This window comes from Harmonia axyridis, chromosome 4 (assembly GCF_914767665.1).
Source record: "Harmonia axyridis chromosome 4, icHarAxyr1.1, whole genome shotgun sequence".
In the NCBI taxonomy this organism is placed as follows: Eukaryota; Metazoa; Arthropoda; class Insecta; order Coleoptera; family Coccinellidae; genus Harmonia; species Harmonia axyridis.
The window spans coordinates 20,765,294-20,793,253 of record NC_059504.1 but is presented as its reverse complement, the minus strand read 5'-3'; the positions used below and the strand labels follow the sequence as shown (position 1 = coordinate 20,793,253).

At 36.1% G+C, this 27,960-nt stretch overlaps 2 protein-coding genes across 2 annotated transcripts in view; one reads left to right on the top strand and one right to left on the bottom strand.

The window, feature by feature from the left end:
* Positions 1-468: 468 nt before the first annotated feature.
* Positions 469-9,210, top strand: LOC123677984 (pancreatic lipase-related protein 2-like). The gene is made up of 7 exons (XM_045614741.1): positions 469-589; positions 2,670-2,781; positions 2,842-2,984; positions 6,689-6,934; positions 7,982-8,173; positions 8,821-8,995; positions 9,048-9,210. Exons 1-7 carry the CDS (start codon positions 526-528, stop codon positions 9,103-9,105), a joined length of 990 nt encoding a protein of 329 aa, XP_045470697.1. The 5' UTR covers positions 469-525; the 3' UTR covers positions 9,106-9,210.
* Positions 9,211-9,221: 11 nt separating this feature from the next.
* The window catches only part of LOC123677983 (myosin-M heavy chain-like), a 31,112-nt gene continuing 12,373 nt past the window's right edge, over positions 9,222-27,960 (bottom strand). The window contains exon 2 of the mRNA XM_045614740.1: positions 9,222-11,459. Coding sequence (XP_045470696.1) covers positions 9,516-11,459 — 1,944 coding nt within the window. The 3' untranslated portion in view covers positions 9,222-9,515. The remainder of the gene's footprint in view (positions 11,460-27,960) is intronic.

The window sequence follows — 27,960 nt, the reverse complement described above, 5'->3', positions numbered from 1 at the left end:
TAGTACCAAAATGAGAGTATTATTGCAATAACTAAATATATATGATTGAAAAACTAAACAGTTTGTCATTTTGTCCACATTTCCCCCATAACTAGACGCAGAATATCGTTTGAAACATGTTAAAAATTTTCCCATTGATTAACGAATACCCACTTATATGAATATTCCTCACTATGAAATCTAAAACTTAGATTACAACTTTCAGAGTTTTCAGTATGTAAAAGATCACTTATCCTTTCGATACTTATTGAATTCAACTATCCATCAAAAAAATTCTCCTATTTACACACTGTATGGCGAAGGGAAAGTACAAAATAGCATTTCCGTCTACCTAAATGCCTTTTGTTGTTACACTTTTTTCAACCGACTTATATGGCCAACCATGCCTATCAGATAGTATCAATAATTTCCCTGATGATGATTATTGTCGTTGTTGACTTTTTGAATCATTATGGGACGACCAGTTATCCATTGGAACGTTGGTGATATATGTGTCCAAGTGATTATTGCTGAATTGAAATCGAAATGGACTTAGCTGCACCTTTTGCAGGTTTGATAACTACAGTAACCTTAGTTGCAACTGTTTTCTGTAAGTTCATTGGCTAAACATATTCTTCATCTTGGTTTTATGACGTTTTAATTCAGGGGAATATAATAGATTGGTTTTCATAAAATCAAATTACAATAAGCAATGTTATTGCATATTTTGTAAAGAGGCTATTTTTTCTTCACTATTGATGAAAATCTGTCCATCTCCATAACCATCAAGACTAGGACTTCAAGGCGATATTTAGAATTAACTCAATAAAGTTTCTTTTTCCCTCCACATAGAAACTCAACTATGGATGAAAAATTTTCCTTACCACATGTTCTTTCACGTCATTCGGAGTGAAAATAATAATTCAAAGTTTATGATCATTTTTTTTTGAAAAATCCTAAACTCAACATTATACATATTCAAATTATCAATTCAAAAAAAATTCGGCTTTCGATCCCTGTATAATAAATCCCAAAATTTCAATAATCAATATCTCCGGAACTAGAAGTGCTAAGAATTTACGATAGAAAATAATCCATGCAATAGTATAGCACCATATATATCCTCACTTTAATGGTTTTGTGTTGCCAATTTTTTAAATATGTATTCATGAGTTTTTGCTTAAAAACTTCATGGATCGAGCTCTAGAGCTAGGAGAATCAATGCGGTATGACAACTGAATTTTGTACCGAATTTGAGGTCAATAGCTCTTATAGTTTTCGAGAACGGATGTATATTATTTCCAATAATAAAACATGGGATTTTTTCAATGAGCTATATCATAAAAAAAATTTATATCTACATTATCTACTCAAAAAAATGCTCGTAACTCGAAAACAGTGCTTTTTTTCGATGTTGTTCTTTTTTTAGCAGAATGAAGTAAATTACCGCCTGAAATTTTCACAGTATGATTAGATATCTAAATATCTTAATAATAATTCTAATATTACCCATTGAAATAATAAATTTCCATTCAATCATAAAAATGCTAGTAAATCGAAAACAGCACATTTTTTCGATGTTGCACCGATAAACCTTTTATATTTGAATACATAAATGTTAGGAATTTCTTGAAGACTTATAAGGAAAATATAATCAACAGAATAAATTGTTAACTTAAGTCTATCCACCTCAATCTGAAGATCAAATTGAAAAAATTTGTATACATTAATTTATTACATTCCATCTATTAGTGATAAGTAAGAGAATTAGATAAAATGATAATGATGTTATATCTACTAATAAGAGAAATTTAAGATCAATGTTTTTTAGTGATAAGAGTCGACTCAGTATTTTACAATTGAGTGGTGTTTAAAAATTGTTTTGTGGCGAATGTCCTGCATTTTATATAGGTCAGACCGGTCGATCTCTCGGAATTAGAATTGAAGAAAATAAAAGATCAATTCTTCAAAATAAGTCAACTGTTTTTTTCAATCACTATATCCCTTCCAATCACTTTATAGATTTCAATAAGACAAAAATTTTACACAAAGGTTTGAAGGCAAACGTTCAGACCTCTTGAGTTTTTGGAAATATCCTCAGCTCACAAACAACATCTCCCAATTGTAAACGATCAATTAGATTTTCGACTGTCTCCACTTTTAACTTCTATCACCTAGTTATAATCTATATGTATTTTTGTATATTATTTCATATTCAGTTTTTGGGTTTTGAGAATGGAATGAAACCCGAAACATGAATGGCAACAAGATTTTATATATTTTATTAGAAATTGTGAAACTTAAAGTCATGTGTATAGTTTATATTCTTTTATTAATAATAAAATTATGTTTGATCAAGGGATATGCAAGGAATCTATTTCGAATATAAAGAAAGTATTGGAAGCAAATCATTAGTTATTTTTGTATTCACACGAAATCAAAAATATATCAGGATGGGTTGAGTCGTTCGAAAGTTATTAAAAAAAACCTGAATTACACGAGTACCATTTGGAGGCACATATCTCCTCATGGCAGCGTCTTGGGAAAAAAGAATTAAAGCATTATTGACTCGTATTTATTGACACCCTTACTACCCGGTACTACGTAGTACGTGGTACCTTTTATAGATCTACTGGAATAGAATATGTTTTCATACATTATAAATTTAATAATAAAAGTTAACATTTCAGATATGAACGGCTATTTCAACCAAAAAAAGTTTGCAGATCTGAATAACAATACCGATGCCAATGAAGGCTTGGATCCTAACGGACCAGATGTTCAATTCATTCTGCATAAAAGGTAAGAGTTAGACCCTCTATTACGGGTTTCATTTCATTCATTCATTCACTTATTTTACAGAAATTCATCGCCATTCAATTTGAGGCTACACGATCAAAATAAATTCGATAAGTCGAAATTCAATATAACAGCACCTACTAAAATAATAATCCATGGTTTCATGAGTAGTATCAAACAAGAAGTTTTCACACTCAACAAGGACGGTAAGGTTACATTTTTTTTTATTGAACAATCTCTTCTTGGACAGAGATAATTCAAAATCTTAAGTTAATCTATAATAATATTTTTCGAAATATAAGCAGCGACCTCCTATAGACTTTTCTCATACAATAATCTTTAATAGCAACGAAAATCTTTCAGTGTTGAATTTTTCTATCCCGTATTTATATAGTAGGCCTCTGTAAGGTCTCTCAGAGAGTTTGTACTAGTAAGGAGAACCTTCTAGGCTTTGGTAATGTGTTTCATCGCAACCTCAACTTCAGCACTGTCGAATTTTTTTTCAAAAGTGAATGGACGCTTTCAGCAGAAAGATCGGTAGCGTAAGTAGCGCTACTGATAGGTATCAGTTTGGTAACGTTGATTTTCTCTGCTGGACGGGTTGCTCCTTTTCTTGACAGTTCTGTTCTGTGGGTTCTTCTTGAAGGTTATGTTATGATTACAGAATTTTGGGTTATAATTGATTTTAATTTCCAAGTTTAACTTCACCTTTCGGTATTATTACTTTTTCATTTCGACACCTTCGAAACATCGATCATGGATATGAGAGTTATTCCATTCGTTTTTGATGACGACGAAGATATAATCACACAATCATTGGATCTGTTCTAGAATTGGCTGAACCCTTGCCTAATTTGAGAAGTAAAGCCGTTATTCCAAAAGCCCCCCTTTCATTTTATTTTTTGGAGAAGTTTTCAGAATAGTATTTCATTAGTTATGATGAATTTTGAATAACTCTTTATATTATTATACTTGAAGTAAGATAGATCTATAGTCTGTGCAAATATTGTTTGTCCCGGATAACTAGAGGGAAATGTTGTCAACATAGTAAAAACATATAGTGTTTTCTGCTTCACCAGTGGAAGTATGCAATTCAAACTTATAAATTAATTATGTGAAACTCATTGGCAGAATCCCTGTTTTGAATTGAAATGTGCGAATATACTTATTGTATCTATAAAACCGAAAATAAAATTCATCAAGGAAAAAATATAAATTTGTTTTCAAAACATTTATTTCAGACTATAAAACTGGCACCAAGGCTTTTAGCTAATACATGTTATCAAAAAAAAAAAAAAAAACTCAATAAATTATTCTTAACATTAAGTCAATTATCTGTTCTTGAAATGTTCATTGAAAAAAAAAATTAACACAAGCAATTTCATTTTTACTAGTCATCCTCTTGATTAGATTTAGAAATGAATTGCCTCAAAATCTCATTCCTGTCTGCCAATAATCTGTTGTGCTCTTTTAATTCTTTTGTAATTTCGGCGAGTTGATTTAATCGCCTAACCTATATGTTACGGTTTCAAGTTCAAATTCAAATTTCGTCCCAAAACCACTGTCACTTGTCAGTTACTCAACATGTTCCCAAAAAGTAGCCTAAAATAAATTCGCTACCTAAAATGGCGACTGCTCCGTAGCATACGCTCCCTAGCGGAAACTGATAAATTGCGTTCAGCAGAAAAATCATAGAATATTGACAACTGTTCCACAACTGTTGTGTCTGCTGAACGCGCCCAATAGTTGCCCTTAACTAGAAAATGTATTTTCTGAACCTAGACTCGAACTCGACCAGGATCAGCCGGTATTATGAAAGATAACCGACGGTTCAACCGAAGTAAACTACCAAATTCCTCACTAGAAAATAGAAATACGGAATTTGGTAGTTGACGCACGGTTCAACCGTCGGTTATCCTTTATAATACCGTCCCCTAGAAATACAAGGACACTGAAGTCCCAGACATGGCACACAGGTGGCACCACTAATACTAAGCAACTTTTTTCTTATTATTACCAAACTTCAAACGGTACCTGTCAAAATTTTGTAGCATAGAGTCAAGTTTGGATCGAGGGTTTGAATGTTAAATAATGCTACATTTGTTGTTGTTTCATGTATTGATGAAACTATGTTTTTTTATGGAAAAAATACTGTGCAAGCAAAGCAATGACTTGAAAAGGATTATTCAGACTCTGCTCTATCGATAGCAACGATTAAAAGGTGGTATGATGACTTTGAACTTGATCGAACAACCACAGACGATGCTGAATGCTCTGGTCTCCCAATTATTATTATTGTTTGAACTAGGGTCGTTGTGGCTCGATAAGCTTCTCTCTACTCTACTCATTCATGAAAATCCAAGAAGGTCTTCAATGGCTTTGACAACCTCCTTAGGGGCTTGGCCGTTACCTCTCGGGTATCCAGGATCGGCTTCCCCATATGAATGGTTCTTAGGCCAGCCAGCTCTGGACACTTGCATAACATGTGTTCACCTGTTTCTGCTTCTGATCCACAGAGCCTGCAAATGTCATCTGCTAACTTTCCATACGGTACAAATGATATGTATATATATGATATGTATATGTACCGACATTGCCTCGTCAGCAGTCCCACCATCACCCGGAGCTCGGCTTGTGACAGCTTCAAGAGCTTTTTAGAGTAGGTAGGTGAAACCATCACGAATTTCTTGGTCTGATTAAGTCCAAGGGTGTTTGTCTACTGGGTTATCCTGTTATTCAACTCCCATAGCTGGACCGCTGCCTTATATTGGTTTTCTAGCCCACAGAAAGGCTCAGGTCCAGCATGTGTTAACCTTGATGCACTTTTTGCAAGTTCATCTGCTTTTTCGTTTCCTTCAACACCACAGTGCCCTGGTACCCATAGTAGAGTCACTTTATTGCCTCTGGCCAGTTGCCTTTTGGTGTTACGGCACTCCCAGGTCAACAGAGACCCCTGGCAGTATGATTCCAGGGTCCATCTAGTCGCCCAAATTGGGCAGTTATTTCAAAAAACTCCAAGAAATGGTTTTGAGCGATCGTAAATTGAAGTTGTTTGTGATAGTTCTGAAGCTTCGGTAGAAAAAAGGTGCCGCGCACCGTGCACCTTGATCACCGTCGTTATGTGATAGTGGTTCATCACTTCACCCCTATCAAGGTGATCATCAGCTAAGTGGAAAACAAAAACAGACCAAGAAAGCGGTCCAAAACGACCAAAATCTCAAACATCAGCTGGCAAAGTTATGGCATCCGTATTTTGAGACGAGTATGTTATATTTCTTATTGACTATCTGATAATGAAGGTAAAATCATCAACAATGAATACAAAATAACATTATTGAATCAATTAAGTGCAGAAATGATGAAAAAATGTCCTCAAATGCAAAAGAAAAAAACCATAGTCATATAGTCGAATTGAATGAAATGCGTTCCAATTGCTTGACTACTCACCTCAAAACCTCAACTTCAAAAGAATCCTCCAGGGAAAGAAACCTATTTCGGAAGCAAATAATTTCACATTTGCACATGCGCAAAAGCATCGCATATTAGAAATAACTGCTTGAATTTTATCGAAAGTCGAACTAGTAGTTCACAAGATATCCCAGGATTTTAATATTAGCGCATACTCAACGTACACCCTATATCTGGAGAATCTGCCCAAGAGTTTTTCACTAAATTGGATCAGAAAAATCGGATAGAAATTGTAGAGGTTTTGGATATCATAAGAATTTGCGGCCACCGTTAAACACTAGGAAAAAATTATTCAGAATGGTGAAAAAAGCTTTATGCCCATAGAAATGTTCAAATAGAAAAGCAAAAACTTTTTAACTCAAAATTGATTACAAAGCTTTCTCTACTTTGATTAGATTTGAAAGAAAAACAGGAATGAACCTGACACATTTTCTCTTTGTAGCTTTTCTGAAAACTGGAGACTATAATGTCATAGGAATGGACTGGTCTGCTCTATGCGAATTCGAATATCTGTCAGCTATGCGTGGTGCCCAGATAGCTTCGCAGTACTTGGTGGAAATGGTTGAATGGTTGGTGATGCAAGGCGTTTCGTTAAAAGATATGCATCTTGTTGGACACAGCTTGGGAGCTCATGTGGCCGGTATGGCGGGTAGCAAGCTTAGATCCGGAAAGGTTTCCAGAATTACAGGTAAATTATACAAGGTTTCTTGATAATGAAAGTGGTAGCCCTTTGCTACAGGAACACTACGTAATTCACTTCTTGAGGCATAAACCAAACCGTCCTACGGAAAAGTCACCACTCTTCACTTTGAAGATGGACGGTGCATATGGCAGGGACCCTGCAATCACCCGAGAGAGGGCGTACCATAAAAATTAATCAAGCAGCGTTTTATGCTGGTCAGAATTTATCTTATCGGGAACCAACCAATGTCTGTTAAACTGAGGCTGGTTTTAGAGTCACGCTGACCGTCAGCGCTGAAGCCTACGCGCGTAGCTCTCAGCGCGTAGCAACTAGCAAGTCGTTTCAGAGTCACGCTGAACGTCGTGAGGTACAGTCAAGCCCAACCACAACTTCAATCACACGACCAGTATCAATATCGCGATTCATTGTTGCGTTGACTGTCCCCGTCAGAGCGTACGTTTTACGTAACACAGTAACGATCCCTGAGCTCGGCAGCGCGTCAGCGCGGCGTGGTCAGCGGCGCCGACGCGTTGCGCGTACGCACTCGATTCCTCAGCGCTGAGCCGTCGGCGTTATTCTAAAACGCTTCATAAATAATCATACATATTGGCCTGTCAGCGCCGACGGTCAGCGTGACTCTAAAACCAGCCTAACATCAATTTAAATTCTGCATCTTGAAATGGATTATCAAAACCTCTAAATCTTCCTGACCTCTACAGTAAGATAATATTATCAAACCCTACTCAGCCTCCTTAGTGATCATTTTTCTAGAAAACAACTCACCTTCTCTTTAATTTCCTTATTTTTTGATAATCATTCTGCTACCTACTTGTACTTGTGATGTAAACAGATTCAGCAAATCATAAAAATCATTTCCGCTGTTGTTGAGTTAAAAATTATGTAATTAGCCCAACTTTGTTCTATGTTGTCCTATAAATAAAATTTTTCCTTCGAAGTGACCAATTTGGTCAGTTTGCACTGTGTTTCATATTAGGAAAACTTTACATGAACACCAAAAATAGACTTGAACTGTTCCAAAGCCACCCTGCCTAGGTTTGGATCCTGCTTTACCAGGCTACAACGAAAGAGGTCCACACGTTAAACTAGACCCAAGTGACGCAGAACTGGTGGAAGTTATACACACATACATGAAGATTCTTGGATATGCTCGACCACTAGGTCATATAGACTTCTATGCAAATGGTGGTAGATACCAGCCTGGTTGTCCCGATATCTATGATATTTGTAAGTTTTACCCATAGAGTAATAAACATAGATAGCGGAAGTATACGCAATTTTTACATGTCCCCAACATGGTAAGATTACGTTGTCGGATTGTGAAATATTTTCAAATCCACAATTTTACTATATCATTATGAATGTATATTATATTGATTGAAGTATATTCATTTGAATGATTCCCGATTAAATATGCAAATTTGGATATTTGGAATCCCATATTCTTCCTAATTGTCGAATTTATAATAAGCATAGATAATATTTATTATTTTCTGTATCTACCTGCTGAAATCCATGGTTTGGCAACTTTTGCTCTCCTAGTGTCATCGTTTGTTTCGTGTCCTTTGGCGCGCTTGAAGTATGTTTTCTGAATTTCTGATATATTAAGGTATTTATTTTAATATATTTTGAGTTAATATAGAACGTTGATTCACTATGAGATGCGTACTTTGTGGAGAAACTCGCGAATTGGGTGAAATATCGTATCACTTATATGTTTTCATTTCCGCGCGCTTCATGTCAAATTTGATAGTACCTACATGTTGGGGACAAAATTTGCTTACTGAAAATGAGATATGCTCTCTCTTTCTATGTTTATTACTCTAAAGTTTTATCTCTGACTGAACCTACTAGGAAAATATTTGATTATTCAGGGAAAATCGGGGAAAGTCTACACTGCAACCATGCGAGATCGTATCAATATTTTGCAGAGTCTGTTGTGAATCCGAAGGCCTTCAAGTGCACAAGATGCGTTTCGGTAGAGGAGGCTTTGGGTGAAAATTGTTTTGAAGAAACCGATATATACTTGGGACAACCATCTACTTACAGGTACGTTTCTACATACACATAATTTCTCATTTTCATATCTTATATATTTCAGGAGTGGATTGTATTTCTTTCGTACTAGAAAAACTCAACCTTACGCTCCTCCACCATAAAGCAATCAGTTGGTTTGATATCTTCACATTGTTTACACCTATTTAATATGAGATAAATTGTAAGATGATATCTATCTTAAAACGAAATTGTAGTTGAAAATATAAAAACACACACAAACATTTTTTTTATAAGAAGATAAAAATCTCTCACAAATATTTATTTTGAATTGGCACAAATATTCAAATATACATTAGTAGCTTAAACAATAATCATAAATAAACAAGTGGTTTTATACTTTGCATTGACAACAATTCGAGTTCAGACCTCAATGTTATTCAGAATAAAATACTAGAACATTTCAAACATTGGTATATGAGGTAGTGGTAACCAAAGAATAAAACCAATCTCTCTCACTCATGAGCCTCACACCAAAGGGTCTCAATGAAACAAACATAATAAATTAGATATGTTACACCACCCTCCAGTTTGGAGGTACTCGTATCCTCTTGAAGTCGTTATTGGTGTTACTGGTTTGAGAATCGGTACCAAAGTGGTTCAAAGATAACACCTTTGATACGATGTTGAGATTTTCTTGTTGTCTTCCTTGACCCAGACCTGCGTTCAAGAGAAGATTGTTGAACCTCTGATCCAAAGAAGGCTGATCTACAGAATACTGCAACGTGTTGTATTGGTACTGATTTACATTATTTGGATTGTTGAAACTAAAGGTACTTCTTGGAAATTGTGAAGTTTGCGCGTTTGTATGTGTCTGCTGGGAAGATAAAGTGTTGGTGTTGAATCTATGATCTCTGAAGAACTTGTTACTGGTATCTTGGGAATTGTATCTGTTGTTCAAAAAATTTCCAGTACCAGATTCCTGCCTTAAGCTTCTGGTACCGTGCAATGGCGGAGTTCTGAACGCAATTGTTTGTGTTGTCGCCAGTGGTAGACTTTGGGTAGCTACTAAAGCATTATGGCTTAGAGTTGGCGCTTGATGGAATATTGAAGTGATTTGAGTCGAAGGAAGACTTTGAAACACACCAGAATTTTGAGGAGTATTGAAAATAGGTACCAAGGAATTTTGTTCTGTAGCTATGGAAGGTACAAACGAATTTTGTATTGGATTAAATGAAATTGATGGGACAAATGTAGATTGAGGTCTTGTCAAGAAGGATTGACTGGTACCTAAAGGTCTTAAGCTATTGTGGATTTCGAATTGATCGAAATTATGAGGAAAAGGTGTTCTGAAGTCCACCGGGTTTTTTATAGGTAAAATCTGAGCATTTTGTGGCAAAGTACTAACGACTGGTTGAACGAAACCTACACTTGGTTGAATGGATACTAATGTATTTGCAGGTTGCCTCCTCAAGTTATCATTGAAATTATTCCGGAATTCAGGAGTGGGGGTGGTGGTTGTGGGACGTGTAGAACCTAAAGATTGGACATTGAATAGTCTAGTTTGTTCGTCTAGCAATCTCTTCTGTTGTTCCACTAATTTTTGTTCGTAAAGAATTTTTTGTTCCCTTATGAAGTTCTCTTGTTCTTCTCTGAGTTTTTTCAGCCGTTCAATCTCCCCTTCCAACTCCAATTGCTTGATTTTCAGCTGATCCTCTTGTCTAGCTTCCAGTTCTTTCTGCTGTTTCTGTACTTCCCTCTGAAGTTCTTCTTGGTTTCTCGAACTTTCCTCCTGTTGTTTTTCAGTGGTGCTAGTTGCAACGTTACCTTGGTTGTAAATAGGAACAACACTCTTTGGAAGACCTTTTTCATCTTGATGTACGGTGAACGCTGCTACCAAAGGGGCTGAAAAGAACTGCAAACTTTCGACATTCGCTTCGCTTTCTTCAGTAGATGAAGTTGGTCTTATAGTTGTGGTTTGTTCATATTTGTTCTTCTTCGTTTTTGTTCTGCTAAGTGAGTTTAGTTGCGCTCCCCCTGTTATGATTTTTGAGTTTTCAGATTTGGCAGAGGCAAAACTATTGGAAGCGCTGGTTATTATTTGTTCAGGTGTATCTGACCCCTTGTGATCTTCGATATCGTAGATTGTCTTGTGCAAACCTTGACTTCTCTGGACGACAACGGATTGTTTGGGTTTGGAAGTGGACTTTTTCACGGTTACGGTCATGTTGACTCGTTCAGGTCGCGAAAAAAATGATATGGATGATGCTGAAGCTTTCTCGACTGTCCTGTCTTTGGAGTCCAGATGGGTTATTATGTTGACGTAATCGTTTCTGACGTCTCGTTGTAGAGTTGATTTCTCTTCGTTTTCCAGTTCAACCAAAGCCTTGAGAAGAGCTTTACGCAGGTTGGTGTCCAGGTTTAGTGGAGATTTTGTCGAAGATGGAGCTATTATGACTTCGTTGCTCTCATCTTCTTGAGCGTGGATTCCTATGAGGGAGAGGAGGATGACCAATACCTTGAAAAAGAGAAAAAAGTCAGTTATTTGTTACAATACGCTTAATGTGCTAATGTAATCGTACAACAACATTAGCAACAATGAAATTGGAGAGATTCATTATTGGACTGAGTTTTTTATAATTTCACATTTCCTCATATTGAATTCCATTTGAATATTTGAACAGAACTCATCCAATTCCAGAGAAACATTAACTTGGGGTCAGGATATTTCGCATTAGGGTCATAGATATGGGGGGAGGGAGGTTTCAAGGGTAATTCACAAAAATTGTAGTTTTTCCGCCATTTTGAATTTTTTTCAGAGTTCTTTACCTTTTCCGAATTGAACATTCGAATATACACTGATGTGACCAGAATTGGAGTTTCAAAGGTTATACCTAACTGACTACACTCAATGAAATATTGCTCAGAAACTCTAAAACTATAAGACTTAGAGAAAAAATCTTCAACGACCTCCTATATCTTTTACTATGCTTAGTATATATCCAGTTACAGGAAATCTCACTATCATTACATATTACAATATAATTAATATTAAGAAAAAATAAAACAAATTAAATTTAAAAAAAATTGAGAAGAAAAAAGAAGGAAAACACTAACAAAAGTGAAATTATGGCGACGATGGATGTTATAGATAGGGTGCCAAATAACACAGCCAAAAATCATTCTGCTTTTAACCAATGAGTGAAATAATTCTAGAATTTTTCCAGTGTCCATAAAGCTTCTAGCATTGCGCATAATAAAACCAAACACTTTGAATGCAGAATATAAGGCAGAGTTTATCTGAGGGATGAAAGTTAAAATCTGGTAATGCCAAGATCCCGAATCTCGTCAACCCTACTAAAAACAGATTCACCAATGGTATACTCAAAGTGAACATTATGAATCTTCCTACTATATGTAACAACATTGCACTTCTCAACATTCAAGTTCAATTTGTTCACCGCACACCAATCTGATACAGCACTGAGTTGATACAATAATTTACCGTATTTACGGTCTTTATTCTAGCGAATATTTTCTAATCGTCGGCATATATGACTTTACGAGTATCAATGGAGTCCATCACATCATCGACAAAAAGGAGAAACAGAAGCGGGCCCAAATTTGAGCCCTGTGGTACACCAGATCCCGCTACAAACTCAAAAGAAGAGTGCCGTTCGAAACTAACAAAGTGGCGTCTATCGAACAAATAAGATCCGATCAACAGTACCAAACCGTCTGAAAAACTCCATCTGGTCCCTAAATTTTTCAACATGATCTTATGATTTATACAATCAAATGCTTTAAATCGTAAAATCTATGTAAAGGTACGGCATTCACCTGTGTGGCTTTATCCAAAAATTTCAGAACAAATTCTGAAAAGGTTAGACATTAGAAAAATAAAAAGGAGATATAATATCTCACTCTTCAAACGCATATTAGGCCAATTGAAAAGTCCCCGGTCTAATGCTCAGATGGCGGTGCTAGTATTAAATCTATATGATTTTTAATTAGTACTAACCTTCAAACGATACGTGTCAAAGTTTGATAGCAGTCCGACCATTAGTCTGTGAGATATTGCGTTGTGAGTGTAGCTACTTTTGTTATTTAAAAAAAAGGGAAAAAAAAGAATTTCGTGTGCTGATAAAATATTGCTTTTTGAAGGACAAAAATACAGTTGAAGCAAAATCTTGACTTGATGAAGAGTTTCCGGGATCTGCACCAGGAAAATTGATTGGTATGCTAAGTTCAAACATGGTGAAATGAGCACCGAAGACGGCGAACGCAGTGGACGCCCAACAGAGGCTGTCACCGACGAAAAAATCAAAAAAGGTCACAAAATAATTTTGACCGTTAAGAGAAATTGATCGAGAAGGCAGACATTGTGAAGATATCATCTGAACGTGTACATCATATCATTCACGAATATTTGTACATGAGAAAGCTGTGTGCAAAATGGGTGTTGCGCGAGCTCACAATCGATCAAAAACAAGTTGTTATTGATTCTGAGCAGTGTTTGAAGCTGTTTAAGTGCAATAAACCTGAATTTTGCTTCAATATGTGACAATGGATAAAACATGGCTCCATCATTTCACTCCGGAGTCCAATCGACAGTCAGCGGAGTGGAATGCACACAATGAACCGAATCCAAAGCGAGAAAAAACACAACAGTCAGCTGGCAAGGTTATGGCATCAGTATTCTCGGATGCGCAAGGTATAATATTCATTGATTACCTTCAGAAGGCCAGACCATCAACAGCGATTATTATATAGCGTTTTTGGATCGTTTAATAGATTAAATTTAATTTAATAGATGAAATCGTCAAAACGTCCCCATTTGAAAAAAAAAAAATGCTATTTCATCTAGACAATGCTCCGTGTCACAAATCAATGAAAACAATGGCAAAATTGCATGAATTGGGCTTCGAATTGCTTCTGCATCCACCGTATTCGCCAGATCTGGCCTCCAGCGACTTTTTTTTGTTCTCAGAGCTCAAAAGAATGCTCGCTGGAAAAAAATTTAGCGCCAATGAAGAAGAAATCGCCGAAACTGAGGCCTGTTTTGAAGCGAAAGATAAATCGTACTACAAAAATGGTATCGAAAAGTTTGAAGATTGCTATAATCGCTATATCGCCCTCGAAGGCAACTATATTGAATAATAAAATCGAATTTTGTCAGAAAAATGTGTTTTACTATGGTAGACCGGGGACTTTTCCATTGGCCTGTTACTTCTTTCATTTTCTTTCTCCAAACAAAATACCAAATCATACAACGTTCTCATGTATCACCCAATTCGATGCATTAAACTGAATGTCAACTAGGTCCTATTGAGATCCGATTCGTCGATATTTAAATCGTTTTGTTTTCACCAACCTGCTAAAAGTCATACGGCACGATTTATTGTCGAAGACCGACCTAGACATCGGGGAGAAAGTGTGAATCCTGCTACTCGGAATTTCTCTCATACGCATACTGGAAACTGCCATGGGGCATGATCAATTTCATTGATGCTCTCGCAACCTGCCAAATGTGGATGACGCAATGAAAACACACAAGAATGTCACTGAGGATCGGTGATTTATAGGACGGCTTTATATAGGCGCTACAGGATAACCACCTCAAGGTGATAGTAGCATTGATCATTTTTATAAAATACTAGCTTTTGCCCGCGACTTCGTCCGCGTGGCGTGTTATAAAAGAGAGATCTTTGTGGGTGTTGGAGAAAAGTTTAAAAAATGCTTAATTTTATTATTTTTAAATTAGGTTATAGTATAAGTAGCTCAGCTGAATAATGTATTGTTATTAATTTTTAGATTATTAGTTTAGGATAATTTGGTTTCTTATAAATTTAGGATAAAACGATCAGGGGAGGCTATTATAACCCTAAAGTACCTATAGGCTTTCGTCTGGAGTTCAGAGGTGTGAATGTGAATGTCAGTCGGTATGAAAGTAAAAGTTTGACCACATGAAAACTAAAAACCGGCCAAGTGCGAGTCGGACTCGCGCACGAAGGGTTCCGTACAAAATTTTTTATTTTATTCTTATTTTCAGTATTTGTTGTTATAGCAACAATAGATATACATATTCTGTGAAAATTTCAACTGTCTTACTGTCACGGTTCATAAGATACAGCCTTATCTGTAAAAACGTGCAAGAAATCACGATTTTTGTATGGGAGCCCCCCTAAATATTTATTATATTTTTATTTTGAGTATTTGTTGTTGTAGCGGCAACAGAAAAACATCACCTGTGAAAATTTCAACTGCCTACCTATCAGCGTTCATGAGATACAGCCTGGTGACAGACGGACAGACAGACAGCGAAGTCTCAGTAATAGGGTCCCGTTTTCACCTTTTGGGTACGGAACCCTAAAAAGAGTAGCATGGAAGAGTGGTTCGGTTGGTGGGTGGCTGGTGCAACCGGGATAAGAGCTAGACAGAAATGTATTTAGGAAACATATTTATAAAATTTCCTTATAAACAACGTTTCTGGTCGTTCTGGAGGGTGGTGCGAGAATGACCAGACTGGATGGCGAACTTACGCGGGAGCACGCCACATATAACTGACCATGGGAGAAGCAGGGCTGTCGCAAATCAACTCCTGCTAGCGCGAGTGTTTGACCCTGCGACTTATTAATGGTCATGGCGAAACATACCTTCAATGGAAATTGTAGTCTCCGAAATTCGAAAGGAAGATCATTTGGGATTAACGGTATTCGCGGTATAAATACCGTTTCTCCCTTTGCAGACCCAGTTAAAATAATACCTTCGACAATATTACGATGCAAGACCCTGACTTGAAGTCTCGTGCCGTTGCATAATTTAGGTGGTTTCAAATTCCTGAGCAACATTACTGGTGCACCGACTCGTAATCTAAGACTGTGGTATGGAAGACCAGCTGGATTAATAGTGTTCAAAAACTCAACCGGATAGTGAACAGCGTCTTCTGTATGTATTACTGTATCTACTGATTTATATATCATTTCTTCACCTTCAAATGAATTTAGCAAAACGTCATTTATTAGTGCGGCGTGTTCATTTGTGGGTGATAAAATAGCTCTTTCATGCAGCGATTCTATAGGTTTATGTTGAATTCGAGCTATATTTGGATATACTTTATCTATTAATTCCGGGACTGTTGTAACTACAGTGCATAAATTTTCTGGTAAATTTATCAAACCGTCTTTTTCTGGGTATATGCCATTTCCTATTTTAAGTAGTATATTTGAAAAGTTACCTGCATTGATATCCCCTTTTAAGAGCACTCGCATATTTTTAGTTAAGTTAAGAATTTCAATAGATGGCCATAAAACTGATCTTTTTAAACATGCTTTGATCTCGTCTGCCCGAGTTCCCCTTGGTACAACCGGTAATGTTTGTCTGAAATCTCCGGCTAACAAAAGTGTCAAGCCACCCATCAGAGAGTTATTATCTCTCAAGTCTTGTAAAGTCCTATTCAACGCCTCAAAACATTTTTTATGAGCCATAGTGCTCTCATCCCAGATTATGATTTCAGCTTTACGTAAAACTTTGGCAAGATTGCTTTGCTTTGGAATATTGCAAATTGGGGTTTCCGAAATAGATAAATTAAGCGGTAACTTTAAAGCCGAGTGAGCAGTGCGACCTCCTTCCAATAAAGTTGCAGCAATCCCCGATGAAGCGACAGCTATGGCAATTCCACGATTGCTTCTAATCTTTGCAAGTATCAAATTAATGAGATAAGTTTTACCAGTTCCTCCAGGGGCGTCCAAAAAGAAAATTTTTCCGTCGTTTGTATTGATGTTTGCTATAATTTTATTGTATATCAATTTTTGTTCATCTGTTAAGCAATCCTCATTTGTATTAACAAATCTTTGCAATGTAGGGACATCATAGTTTAGTTCATTAATATATACTCCTAATTCATTATTAAATCCTTCCGATCTAGTCGGCTTTGGTAATCCGTACCCTTCTATTGCGCATCCACCTAGAGCTAAGCATGCTGTTTCTATCTCCAAAAGGCACCTATTGAAGATTTGAAGATTTGAGACTGACATGATCTGCAACTTGACAAAACAACAAAAAAATTAGTAAAGAGTTCTCTCATCATGAACGGAGACTGACAAAGGGCTGCCTCTTGAAGTGTTGTACGCCAATGTTGGTCATCTTCAAGTAATCCAAGGGCCTTGCAAGCAGATTTAAATGTTGGTTGTACAACACCGTTTATAGTCCTTAGTGATTCAAACGATGTTGGACCTCGAACTTCGTGTAAGAGCAATCGGAGGTGGTAGCACTCTGTATTATTCGGGTGTACGGTGTAAACCCTACCCAACGCGTGCTCTTTTTTAACACCTGGCCAACCATCTACATTTGCTCCTCGTTTTCTTCTTTCAAATTTATTATTGTTCCAAACATAATATGCCGGTACTTCACAGTATAATAAAGTTTTTGCAAAATCGTCGAATCTACATAGTTCAAAGAATGAGGTCAGTGTTGTTTTTGGTGGACTGGATACCCTATCAGCCAAATTAGATGGATTAAAATAAACTCTTTGACCGTTTTCTAAATGCACCGCCAGATGTATAACTGTAGGATATCGCTCATGAATAGGAAACCCAAGTATTCGCCAGACCGCTTCAGCACTACTTATATACCTTCCACTTTCATACATTTTCACCTCATCTTTCGAATCCTCCAGTGTAACAGTCGCTTGATCCGACCCCTTATTTACATATTTACAAATATATTTTATGGATTTTACGGAGTTACAGTACTCAACATTAATATGAGCATTAAATGTTCTCAAAAGAACCGCATTATATGGAACAACCCAGCGGTTGTCGAGCTCTACCCCGTTGATATGTACAGTAAAGCCACCATCCCCTGGAGATCGTCGCCTATATTGGGGATAGCCGTCATCACCGGTCTGTGTTTCTGAAAGTAAAGGTCTTGGAAACCGTTTAGAGCACACGCTATCTTTCATACACGGAGACTTGTTATTAAAGTTGCCACAGGGGCCATGTATCATGTTCGATCTGATTATTTGATAAAGTTTCGGATCAGCATCTGGATCCGGAATCTCTGCGCAAATAATATTGTCAATCATGTCAGCAGAAATGTGCTCAATTAGCCATAAAAGAATGTGTATGTGTGGGAGACCACGTTTTTGATATTCCACGGAATACATGTAACATCGAACTTCACCAAAGATTTTGCCCTTATTTATCAAATCCATCATTTTTTTTACTTTGAGGCGAAATATTCTTGCTATTAAATCATGGCGGTCGTAGGATTTTTGATTTGGGTGCAGTAGCTTTGTAATTTCTTCCCATTTAGGGTTGCAAGTAAAGGTGATAAATAAATCCGGGCGGCCATAGTGTCGGACGTATGTCATGGCGTCCTGGGTCCGCTCATGCATATATCTTGGCCCACCGGTGAATGAGGATGGCAGTACAACAATTTGACCTAACTGATTAGCTTCTACATCTTGTTGACCAATCGCATCTTTTAGGTGTATGTAGCTCTCAGCTCGGAGTTTTGCCTGATTGTACCTAATGAAATTAAGTCTCTCAGTCTCTATTTTGGCGTACTGGTCCACTATGTATTGGCTAAATAGAGCACCGAAGTAAAGCAGGTAGTTTTCTTCCCCCTCCCGTATCATTATGTGATATGAATAGAAACTGGCAGCTGAAACTGTCTTTTTCAGAGGTAGTTTAGTGTTGGGGTCCCGCTGTGATATACCAATCGAATAACCGTCTTCTCCGTGGCTGAACATTAACGGGTACTGTAAAGCATCGTATGACCGATGGAATTCACTTATGCGTTGTAGTTGACTACTGCGACTTTCTAATATAATATCCCGTTGCTCAAACTGTTGATCCAATAGCACTAATGCTACTTCATTGACAGCAGGGCTATTATAGCGTCCTCTGTGAGCACCTTGTGGATTTTTTTCCGCATGTATAACTACCTTGAACGTATCGCATGAAGCAGGCACCTTGTCAATAACACACTTTAGGTCTCTAATATAGGGATTGACTTCGTGTAACAATTTTTGAAGCTGCTTGACAATGTTTGGCTTCAAATGCGGATAGTTGGCTAGTCTTAAATTTGCTTCCCTTTCATCTTCTCCGACAAAATAAATCTGTAAAAACTGTGCTGCTTTTCCAGGTTCTGGTAATAAACTACCTGCTAAATGATACACCTGCCCTTGTACTTTAAATGTCGGCGTAAATCCATCACCTCCAACCTGTTTTCCACCAAAAGACGACATCTGAAAACAATTATTGTATTTACGGACATTAGCCATAAAATGCTTATGATCAGGATGGAGATCCATCAGTAAACTGTGAAGTGGTTCAGGAGGTTTACTGAGTGAATTGAGTTGAACTTTTCCGCTGCCGCAACAAAGTCCAGGGGTCTCGTCTTTCCACTTAAGCGCGTTACACCATTGACATTTCTGACTCATATTACCTATTGCTACTAATTTGTCACATTCGTAATCTATTTCGGGCTGATAAGACATTGCCGATTGACACTTAGTATTCCATGGGCGTGTTGTTACATTTGTATTATATCGAGTTTGAGCTGCTCGGTGTACTTCAGGGTGCTTCTCCTGATAAGCGGCAACAGATTTTCTGTGTACTTCAGGATGCTTCTCCTGATAAGTACCGGAAGACTTTCTGTGTACTTCAGGATGGTTCTCCTGATAAGTAGCAACATATTTTTTATGTACTTCAGGGTGCTTCTTCTGGTACGCGGCAACTGATTCTCTGTGTACTTCAGGGTGTTTCTCCTGATAAGTAGCAACAGATTCTCTGTGCACTTCAGGGTGCTTCTCCTGATAAACAACAACAGATTTTCGATGTACTTCAGGATTTTTACGCTGGTAATTAGCAGTAGCGTTTCTGTGTGGCACAGGATTATTTTGGACATATTTTTTCTGATTGCGATGAATTTGCATCTTTCTTGTTTTGTCTGTAAATCTAGCCCTACGTTTCTTAGTCTTCCTGACAGATGATGTACTCATTTCTAAAGACAGGTCAGCAGAAACTGCAGATTCTGATTCGGAAGAACAAATAGGAGGCACAACATCAAGTGCTTCACTATTTTTATTCTTTTTCGCCTTCGGTTCGTTTAGCCCTGGTTGATTGGACCTTAGTTCCACAACGTTCAATACCACCATGGGGTTAAATTCTTCATAAGGTAGGTAAACATCAAAATGCCCGTCGGATAGATTATTTTTGAAGCGAAGGCGTTTTATTGGGCGACCTTGAGTACCAACTTCAACATACAATTCACCGTTGCGATAAACTTGAAAAACGAAATTGTATATTCTCCCTGCCGCGATTAATTCACATAATCCACCATATGTGTTGCGTTTAATCATATCCGCAAAATATTGTTCTGCGGAACTGTAATTGTCACCGTTTATGTCGTGAGACATTATAGAAAATTCATCCCAATGTTCTACTACATAAACGACCACTTCTTGCCGTGTGGCAAAAGCATTTTCCTGAGTGCCGTACATCAGGAATGAAAGAGCTCTGAAAAGGCAAGCCCCATCTCCTTCCATTTCCACTGCTAATTGTGGCACTATCTCTCCGTTAATGTTTATATTTTCTACCTTCATTTTGAAAGATACTTTTAAAAGATACGAAAAGATAACAATTATTCCAACAAAATAAAAGAAACAATAACTAAATCAACCTATGTTGTTTATAAGAAACCACTAAGAATCAAATAAGAAATCGTAATAACCGAAATAAGAAAAAAAAATAGTAATTTTTTAATTTATTTTACGAACAAAATAAAGAAATCCTACAACAGAAAACTAATAAAGATTTTAAGCATCCAAGAACGGCGAAATGCCTAAGAACAAAATTAAGAAATCGTAAAGACTTAAAACCTACAATTATTCTAAGAACAAAATTTAGAAACTACAACAGAAAATTATTAAAGTATCCAAGAACGGCGAAAAGCCTATAAGAACAAAAATAAAAAATCTTGAAGTCTTATAACCTGCAATTATTTTAAGAACAAAATTTAGAATCTACAATAGAAAATAAAAAAAGCATCCAAGAACGGCGAAAAGCCTATAAGAACAAAATTAAGAAATCGTAAAGACTTATAACCTACAATTATTAGAACAAAATTTAGAAACTACAACAGAAAATTATAAGATAATCCAAGACCGTGAAATGTCCGCCTGGAAAATTCAACAGTAATCTACAACAGAAAACTACCTACTAAAGATTTAAACCATCCAAGAATAGTAAAAAGTTCGCCCGCAAAATTCAATATTTGACACGACCATCAACGACGTCTGCCCTCACGCGTCTGCCGCGTTCCGGTTGCTCACTCGGGTATCTGCGCCCCCCTCCGCGCCTCGCTACCGCTATTCCCGTTCCCATGGGAATTTTGGAAAATCCAATCATGACTTAACTTTGCATTCACTAAGGTATATGCATGTCAAATTTCAATCATCTAACTTACGCGGTTTAGATTTTTTCATACAAAAGTTTTTTCCCGCTAATTCCCGTTCCCGTGGGAATTTCGGGAATTCCTTTCTTAGTGCACCCCTACGGTACCTAAGCTACGTCCCTTCCAAATTTCAAGTGCCTACGTTTAGCCGTTTGGGCTGTGCGTTGATATGTCAGTCAGTCAGTCAGTCAGTCAGTCAGTCAGTTTCTCCTTTTATATATATAGATTGTACGTCCTTGTCTTGGATATTCTATGATTTTAATGACGCGATCAAATTTATTTTACATCACATATTAGCAAAATCTTCACTAACAGGCCGATTGAAAAGTCCCCGGTCTACCATAGTAAAACCCGTTTTTTTTTGTCAAAATTCGATTTTGTTATTCAACATAGTCTCCTTCGAGGGCGATACATCGATTATAGCGATCTTTTAACTTTTCGATACCATTTTTGTAGTACGATTTGTCTGTCGCTTCAAAATAGGCCTCAGTTTCGGCGATTATTTCTTCATTGGTGCTAAATTCTTTTAAATTGTCTTCAGCGAGCATTCTTTTGAATTCTGAGAACAGGAAAAAGTCGCTTGAGGCCAGATCTGGCGAATACGATGGACGCAGAAGCAGTTCGAATCCAAATTCATGCAATTTTGCCATTGTTTTCATTGATTTGTGACACGGCGCATTGTCTTGATGAAACAGCACCTTTTTTTCTTCAAATGGGGCCGTTTTTTAACGATTTCATCTTTTAAACGATCCAAAAACGCTTTATAATAATCGCTGTTGATGGTTTGGCCCTTTTGGAGGTAATCAATGAATATTATACCTTGCGCATACCAGAATACTGATGCCATAACCTTGCCAGCTGACTGTTGTGTTTTTCCTCGCTTTGGATTCGGTTCATCGTGTGCAGTCCACACAGCTGACTGTCGATTGGACTCCAGAGTGAAATGATGGAGACATGAGACATTGTCACAAAAATGCAGGTTTATTGCACTTAAACAGCTTCAAAAACTGCTCAGAATCATTAACACGTAGTTGCTTTTGATCGATTGTGAGCTCGCACGGCACCCATTTTGCACATAGCTTTCTCATGTACAAATATTCGTGTATGATATGATGTCAACATTCAGATGTTATCTTCACAATGTCTGCTATTTCGATCTCGATCAACTTCACTTTACGATCATTCAAAATTATTTTGTGGACTTTTTTGATTTTGTCCTTCTCAATATTTTTCTCGAATTTTTATGGTTGTTATAATATGATCAGCTTACTATTTTGCACCAAACTTAATATAATTATTTTATATTAATTTATTATTCTAATGGATAATTTTGTTCTATATTCTTCATGAATTTTCTAGTAAGTTGATCAACACCAAAATTTGCAATAGGTCTTATCGTTTTAAAAAGGGACAGCGCTAGTAAATTTGTCGCCTGAAGCAAATAATTATTTGGCGCCCATGCTGAAAAAGCATCATTAACAACAGGACCTCTCTCGTAACCGCCCCCCCAATAAAAATCAAATTTTGGGCAAAGTTTCAGTATTGCTCTGAAAATTGGGATTTATGTGTTAATAGGAATTTTCCATAAAAAGAAAAAAGATAATGATGTTTTTCATATGTGTGAAATCCATGATGATTTTATCCCTCTTTCAATTCGGGTTATAGGGAATTCTCTGTTCATATTGGTTGGGCTGCCATGTATTATTTATTAACCAGGCGTCTTAGTGAAGGTGGTTTGGAGATTTTTATTGCAGGGAATGTTAACAAAATCAGTGGAGCGGAAGAACCGTATGTTTTTTCAAGTATCAAGGATGAAATATGAAAAGGCTGCCGTTAATCTAAGCCGAATTGCCGCCCCTCAAATAGAGGCACCTGAAGCTGTCGCTCTGCTGTTTCACCCCCAACGCCAGCCCTGGTTTTAAACCATTCCCGGCTCGAAATTACAAACATTGTGACGAACTTCAAAAAAATGATGTGAAGAAATGCATCTTATTATTATTTTTAGACTTATCTAGTCTAATATTGCTTGAGGACTCATTTCATAACTGTTTCATCTCCAAATTCCATAGATGACCCTAACTCATGCATATGTATTAGCATAACTCATTATAGTCTGACATATTAATTTATTCAAGTCACACGACATTGGCTCATCAAGATGTTGATGGTCTAGGTCGCAGACGGATACCAAGAAATATGTACTCGGAGATTAGCTGAACTAGTGAAAGTGATGTGAAAATCATCCCGAACATCTTTCGTTGTTTATATTTTTATTGTATTTGCATAAATGAAACGCGATGGAGGATCATGAATACTAAATTTCAAATAGTCGATGACTTTTAATTGTGAGCGAATATTCATTTCATTATGAGACTGAGTATACCTTATTTTATTTGTTCGTTTATACCACTAATCAGCTTTCTCTTGATTTTTGTGCACTCGTCACTGAACAGATTGTTCTATCATTTCATCACAATGTTTGTTTATATATTTCGAATTTTAACTCGGGAATGGTCTCAAATGATAAGGTTCAATTCACTGATGATGAATTCGTGGTCAAATTCAAAACTGTCCGGCCGTTTGGCCGTAAATACGATAACTACTCAACTGATCTTGAATGGATCGGTTAAGTTCGTTAATAAGAGCTCTTAACTTCAAATCAGTTTGTAAAATACCTTATAGGAAGTTGGTCAAAGCTGAGATCACACATACAGAGGAATTAGTTTGTTATCTTTAACTGGTCCTTTGTCTCAATTGATGAGGTAATAATAATAATAAATCGACTTTATTCAACAAATGTATATACATTTGCCCTGAAAAGGCGAAGATTTGCTAAAGTAACTCTTAAACTCTTAACCTTTCCAGTTTACAAAATAGAAAAAAAAAATAATACAATATAGTAACAATTTTAGTTATTAGGCACTTCGTAATTTGAAAGTTGAGAATTGCGCTATCTAAGCAGATCAGAAAAATATTAATTTCAATATCAAGAAAACTTCTCTTTCACAAGATATAACATTCAAATTACGTAAAATATCAAGAATGAATGCAATATTGGGTGTATCCCAAAAAACGTGATGGAATTCATATCTGCTGGCTTTTTCAATATATCACGTTTGACCTACTCGAACTATAAGACTCCAGAGATCATATTGTACACTTTCAATTAAGGCATTATTATACCGAACGAGTTTTCCAAAGGAAGTAACAAAAATTGCCATCTTTATAACCAGTGACGGCTCGTCAGGGTCGGCAGGGTCGGCCGGGCCGACCCAAAAATTATCAGGAAATAGAAAATAGTTCTAGATATTCAATTCATTCAAACTCAATCGGAGTTATCGATTTCGATATCCAAATTCCCTCGGTAATGAATATGTCCACTCAGAACAGGAAAATATAACTTATACCGGCCAATATTTTCTTTCGGACCCACCTAATATTCGATTTCCAAAGCATCCAGCGTTGTTATTCCCTTTCATAAATTGTAACAAACCACAATCGTAAATGGTTACTTTTCGTAACATCACCCCAAACAAGTTATTCCAGAATTTTACGTAACACCGTAACATTAGGTCTGAAATGTAACACAAATGTTACAATTATACAATTGCAACTCCTGGAATATCACTGAAAGCATCTCATCACGTTAGGTCGGCCGAGAGCCGATGGCGGAACCAGCGCTACCGAGAGCGCTACGTAAAGGAAAAGATACTACGACATACGCCCAGAATACGACCACTCAGTAGAACGGCACAACAACTCGATGTAAGGTCGCTTCCCAATACACAGGGTCGGCTGGCCGGTTATCCTATTGCAGAGCGTCAAGCAGCAACTTTTTACAGTTTATTTCAAATATTTGATAATTAAATGAATGGTTAATTATGAGACATTATGTCCTAATCAGAAAAGAACTTATTTATGCCGTTCGATAGTAGCAATTGATTTTCAGATCATGAAAATATAATAAATATATTCAAATGAATGGTTGATTATGGGATATAACGTCTTAATCAGAAAAAAACTTATTTATGCCGTTCGATAGTAGTTAGGTATTGATTTTCTGATCATGTACTGGGACAATGCTATCTTCGGCAATTCAAATATGCTGAATGGTATTACGGAATTCATTTTCTCAAATAATATTGTTTCCGATGTTCCTGAATTATATAAGTTATTTTGTATGATTTTGTCCCTGCCACCAACATCCGCGTCAGTAGAAAGAAGTTTTTCAGCGCTCAAAAGAATAAAATCTTTCAGTAGGAACATGATGTCTCAAGACCGTTTAAATAACCTGGCACTGATATCAATCGAAAGAGGTTTAGTTAAAGAACTAGCCAGAGGAAACATTTTTTTCGAGAAAATAATTGATGACTTCGCGACAAAGAAAGATCGTCGAATTGATTTGATCTATAAAAATGAATAAAGGGTAAGCAAGCTCATACATTTTCGACCACAATACATGCGGTCATTTCCACAATATTTTTTTTGGGCTTTATAAGATTTTTTTATATTTTATACATTTATTTATATGTTTTCGTGAGAGGTTTTCTCTATGTTTATTCAAATATATATTTTATGTTGATAATTGAATATTTTATTATTTCTGTTTTTTCAAGAGTTTCATTTTATTTCAGTTTTCATTGATTTGAGAACTACATTTTTATATTGGGTTATAATAGGGCTATTCTAGGTGAGGTTTCCCATTAAAAACTAAAAACCAACCCGTCCTCTTGGGTGACGTGGAAATCTATTTGTTTATATAGTTATAAGTATGATAAGTGGTGTGGGAAAATTTATATATATTTATATATATATATATATATATATATATATATATATATATATATATATATATATATATATATATATATATATATATATATATATATATATATATATAACCAGGCTAGTGTGAATTTAAAAAAAAAAAATATATATATATATATATATATATATATATATGTGTGTGTGTGGCCGACCCACATCTCGAGGGCACGAGCCGTCACTGTTTATAACACTATACAGCTCCACTGAGAGAAAGTTCATAAGTATCAATTCCGTTTGTTTATTAAATCTCACTTCAATGTTTGTTTTGAACAGGTTGACAACAATGTTTGAAAACGATAAATTTTTATCCTTATGGAATATGGATTTAGGTATTCTATATAGTATCTATATTTATATAGTAATGGTATGACGTCATGGATGACGAAACCGAGATACCAATTATATCCGCCTTGAAAATGCACACAAAATCGGACAAAACTTATTCTGATTTTGCGTTTTTATTTAATTGGTTTTTATTGTTTTCGATTCAATTTTCATCTACTCATGTTTATGAGCAATTCTATAACTTATTGATATCATAAGAATTTCCAAATACAATGAAACGTTCGGAATATAATCTGAAACTTTATTTTGTATTCAGTATATAATGATTTTCTGACAGTCTGGCAACAGCATTTCCTTGGATCGCTGACGCCATGAAATTGCTTAAAAAATAAACTATATTCACATCTGAAGGGAGTACAAACAAAAAATTATAAATGTAAAAGAAACAGAAAAAACTGACAAATCTGTAAGTAAGGTATATGCATGTACATATACATACACTGTGTCCGTAAAGTATGGAACAAATTCATTTTTAGCTAAATAGACCATTTTAAGAAATAATCCTGAAACACGTCGATTTTTTATTTTAATTTACCGTATTTTAAAATGATAATTTAATATACAGGGTGAATTACTTTCGAGTTTTGACGTAACCGTCATTTTTTTTTAATGGAACCCCCCATTTTGCATGAATTTTCCGATAACTCTAGCTGAGCTGATTCCAAAAATGTATCACATGTTGATTCCAATTGGTACAGGGTGGACAAAAATACAATAGTTTTGTGTGTGCTCATAAAATAACGCGTAACATTCTTTATTAGTTAAATTAACAATATTATCGAAAATACTTATTCTCTAGCGGCAATTGGTTTGAATGTAACACACTGTAGTTAATTTCATTTTTAGATTAATAAAAATGTATAAAAATAAGAAATAATTTCTTTCATATTCTGTCTGCTAGACCACAAGTACCAAACAAGTTTGGAAACAGCTCATTTTTATTAATCTAAAAATGTAACGAACTACAGGGCGTTACATTCAAACCAATTGCCGCTAGACAATAAGTAATTTTTGATAATATTGTTAATTTAACTAATAAAGAATGTTACGCGTTACTTTATGAGCACACACAAAACTATTGTATTTTTGTCCACCCTGTACCAATTGGAATCAGCTCAGCTGGGGTATTTAGAAAATTGAGACAAAATGGGGTGTTCCATTAAAGAAAAATTACGGTGACGTCAAAACTCGAAAGTATATTAGATTATTATTTTATAATAAAGTAAATTAAAATAAAAAATCGACGTGTTTCAGAAAAATTTTTTAAAATGGTCTTTTTAGCTAAAAATGAATTTGTTCCAAACTTTACGGACACAGTTTATAATCTTCTGAAGAACTGTGAATAGTTTACGAACGGTGTAGATGATGATACAGATAATTAAGAA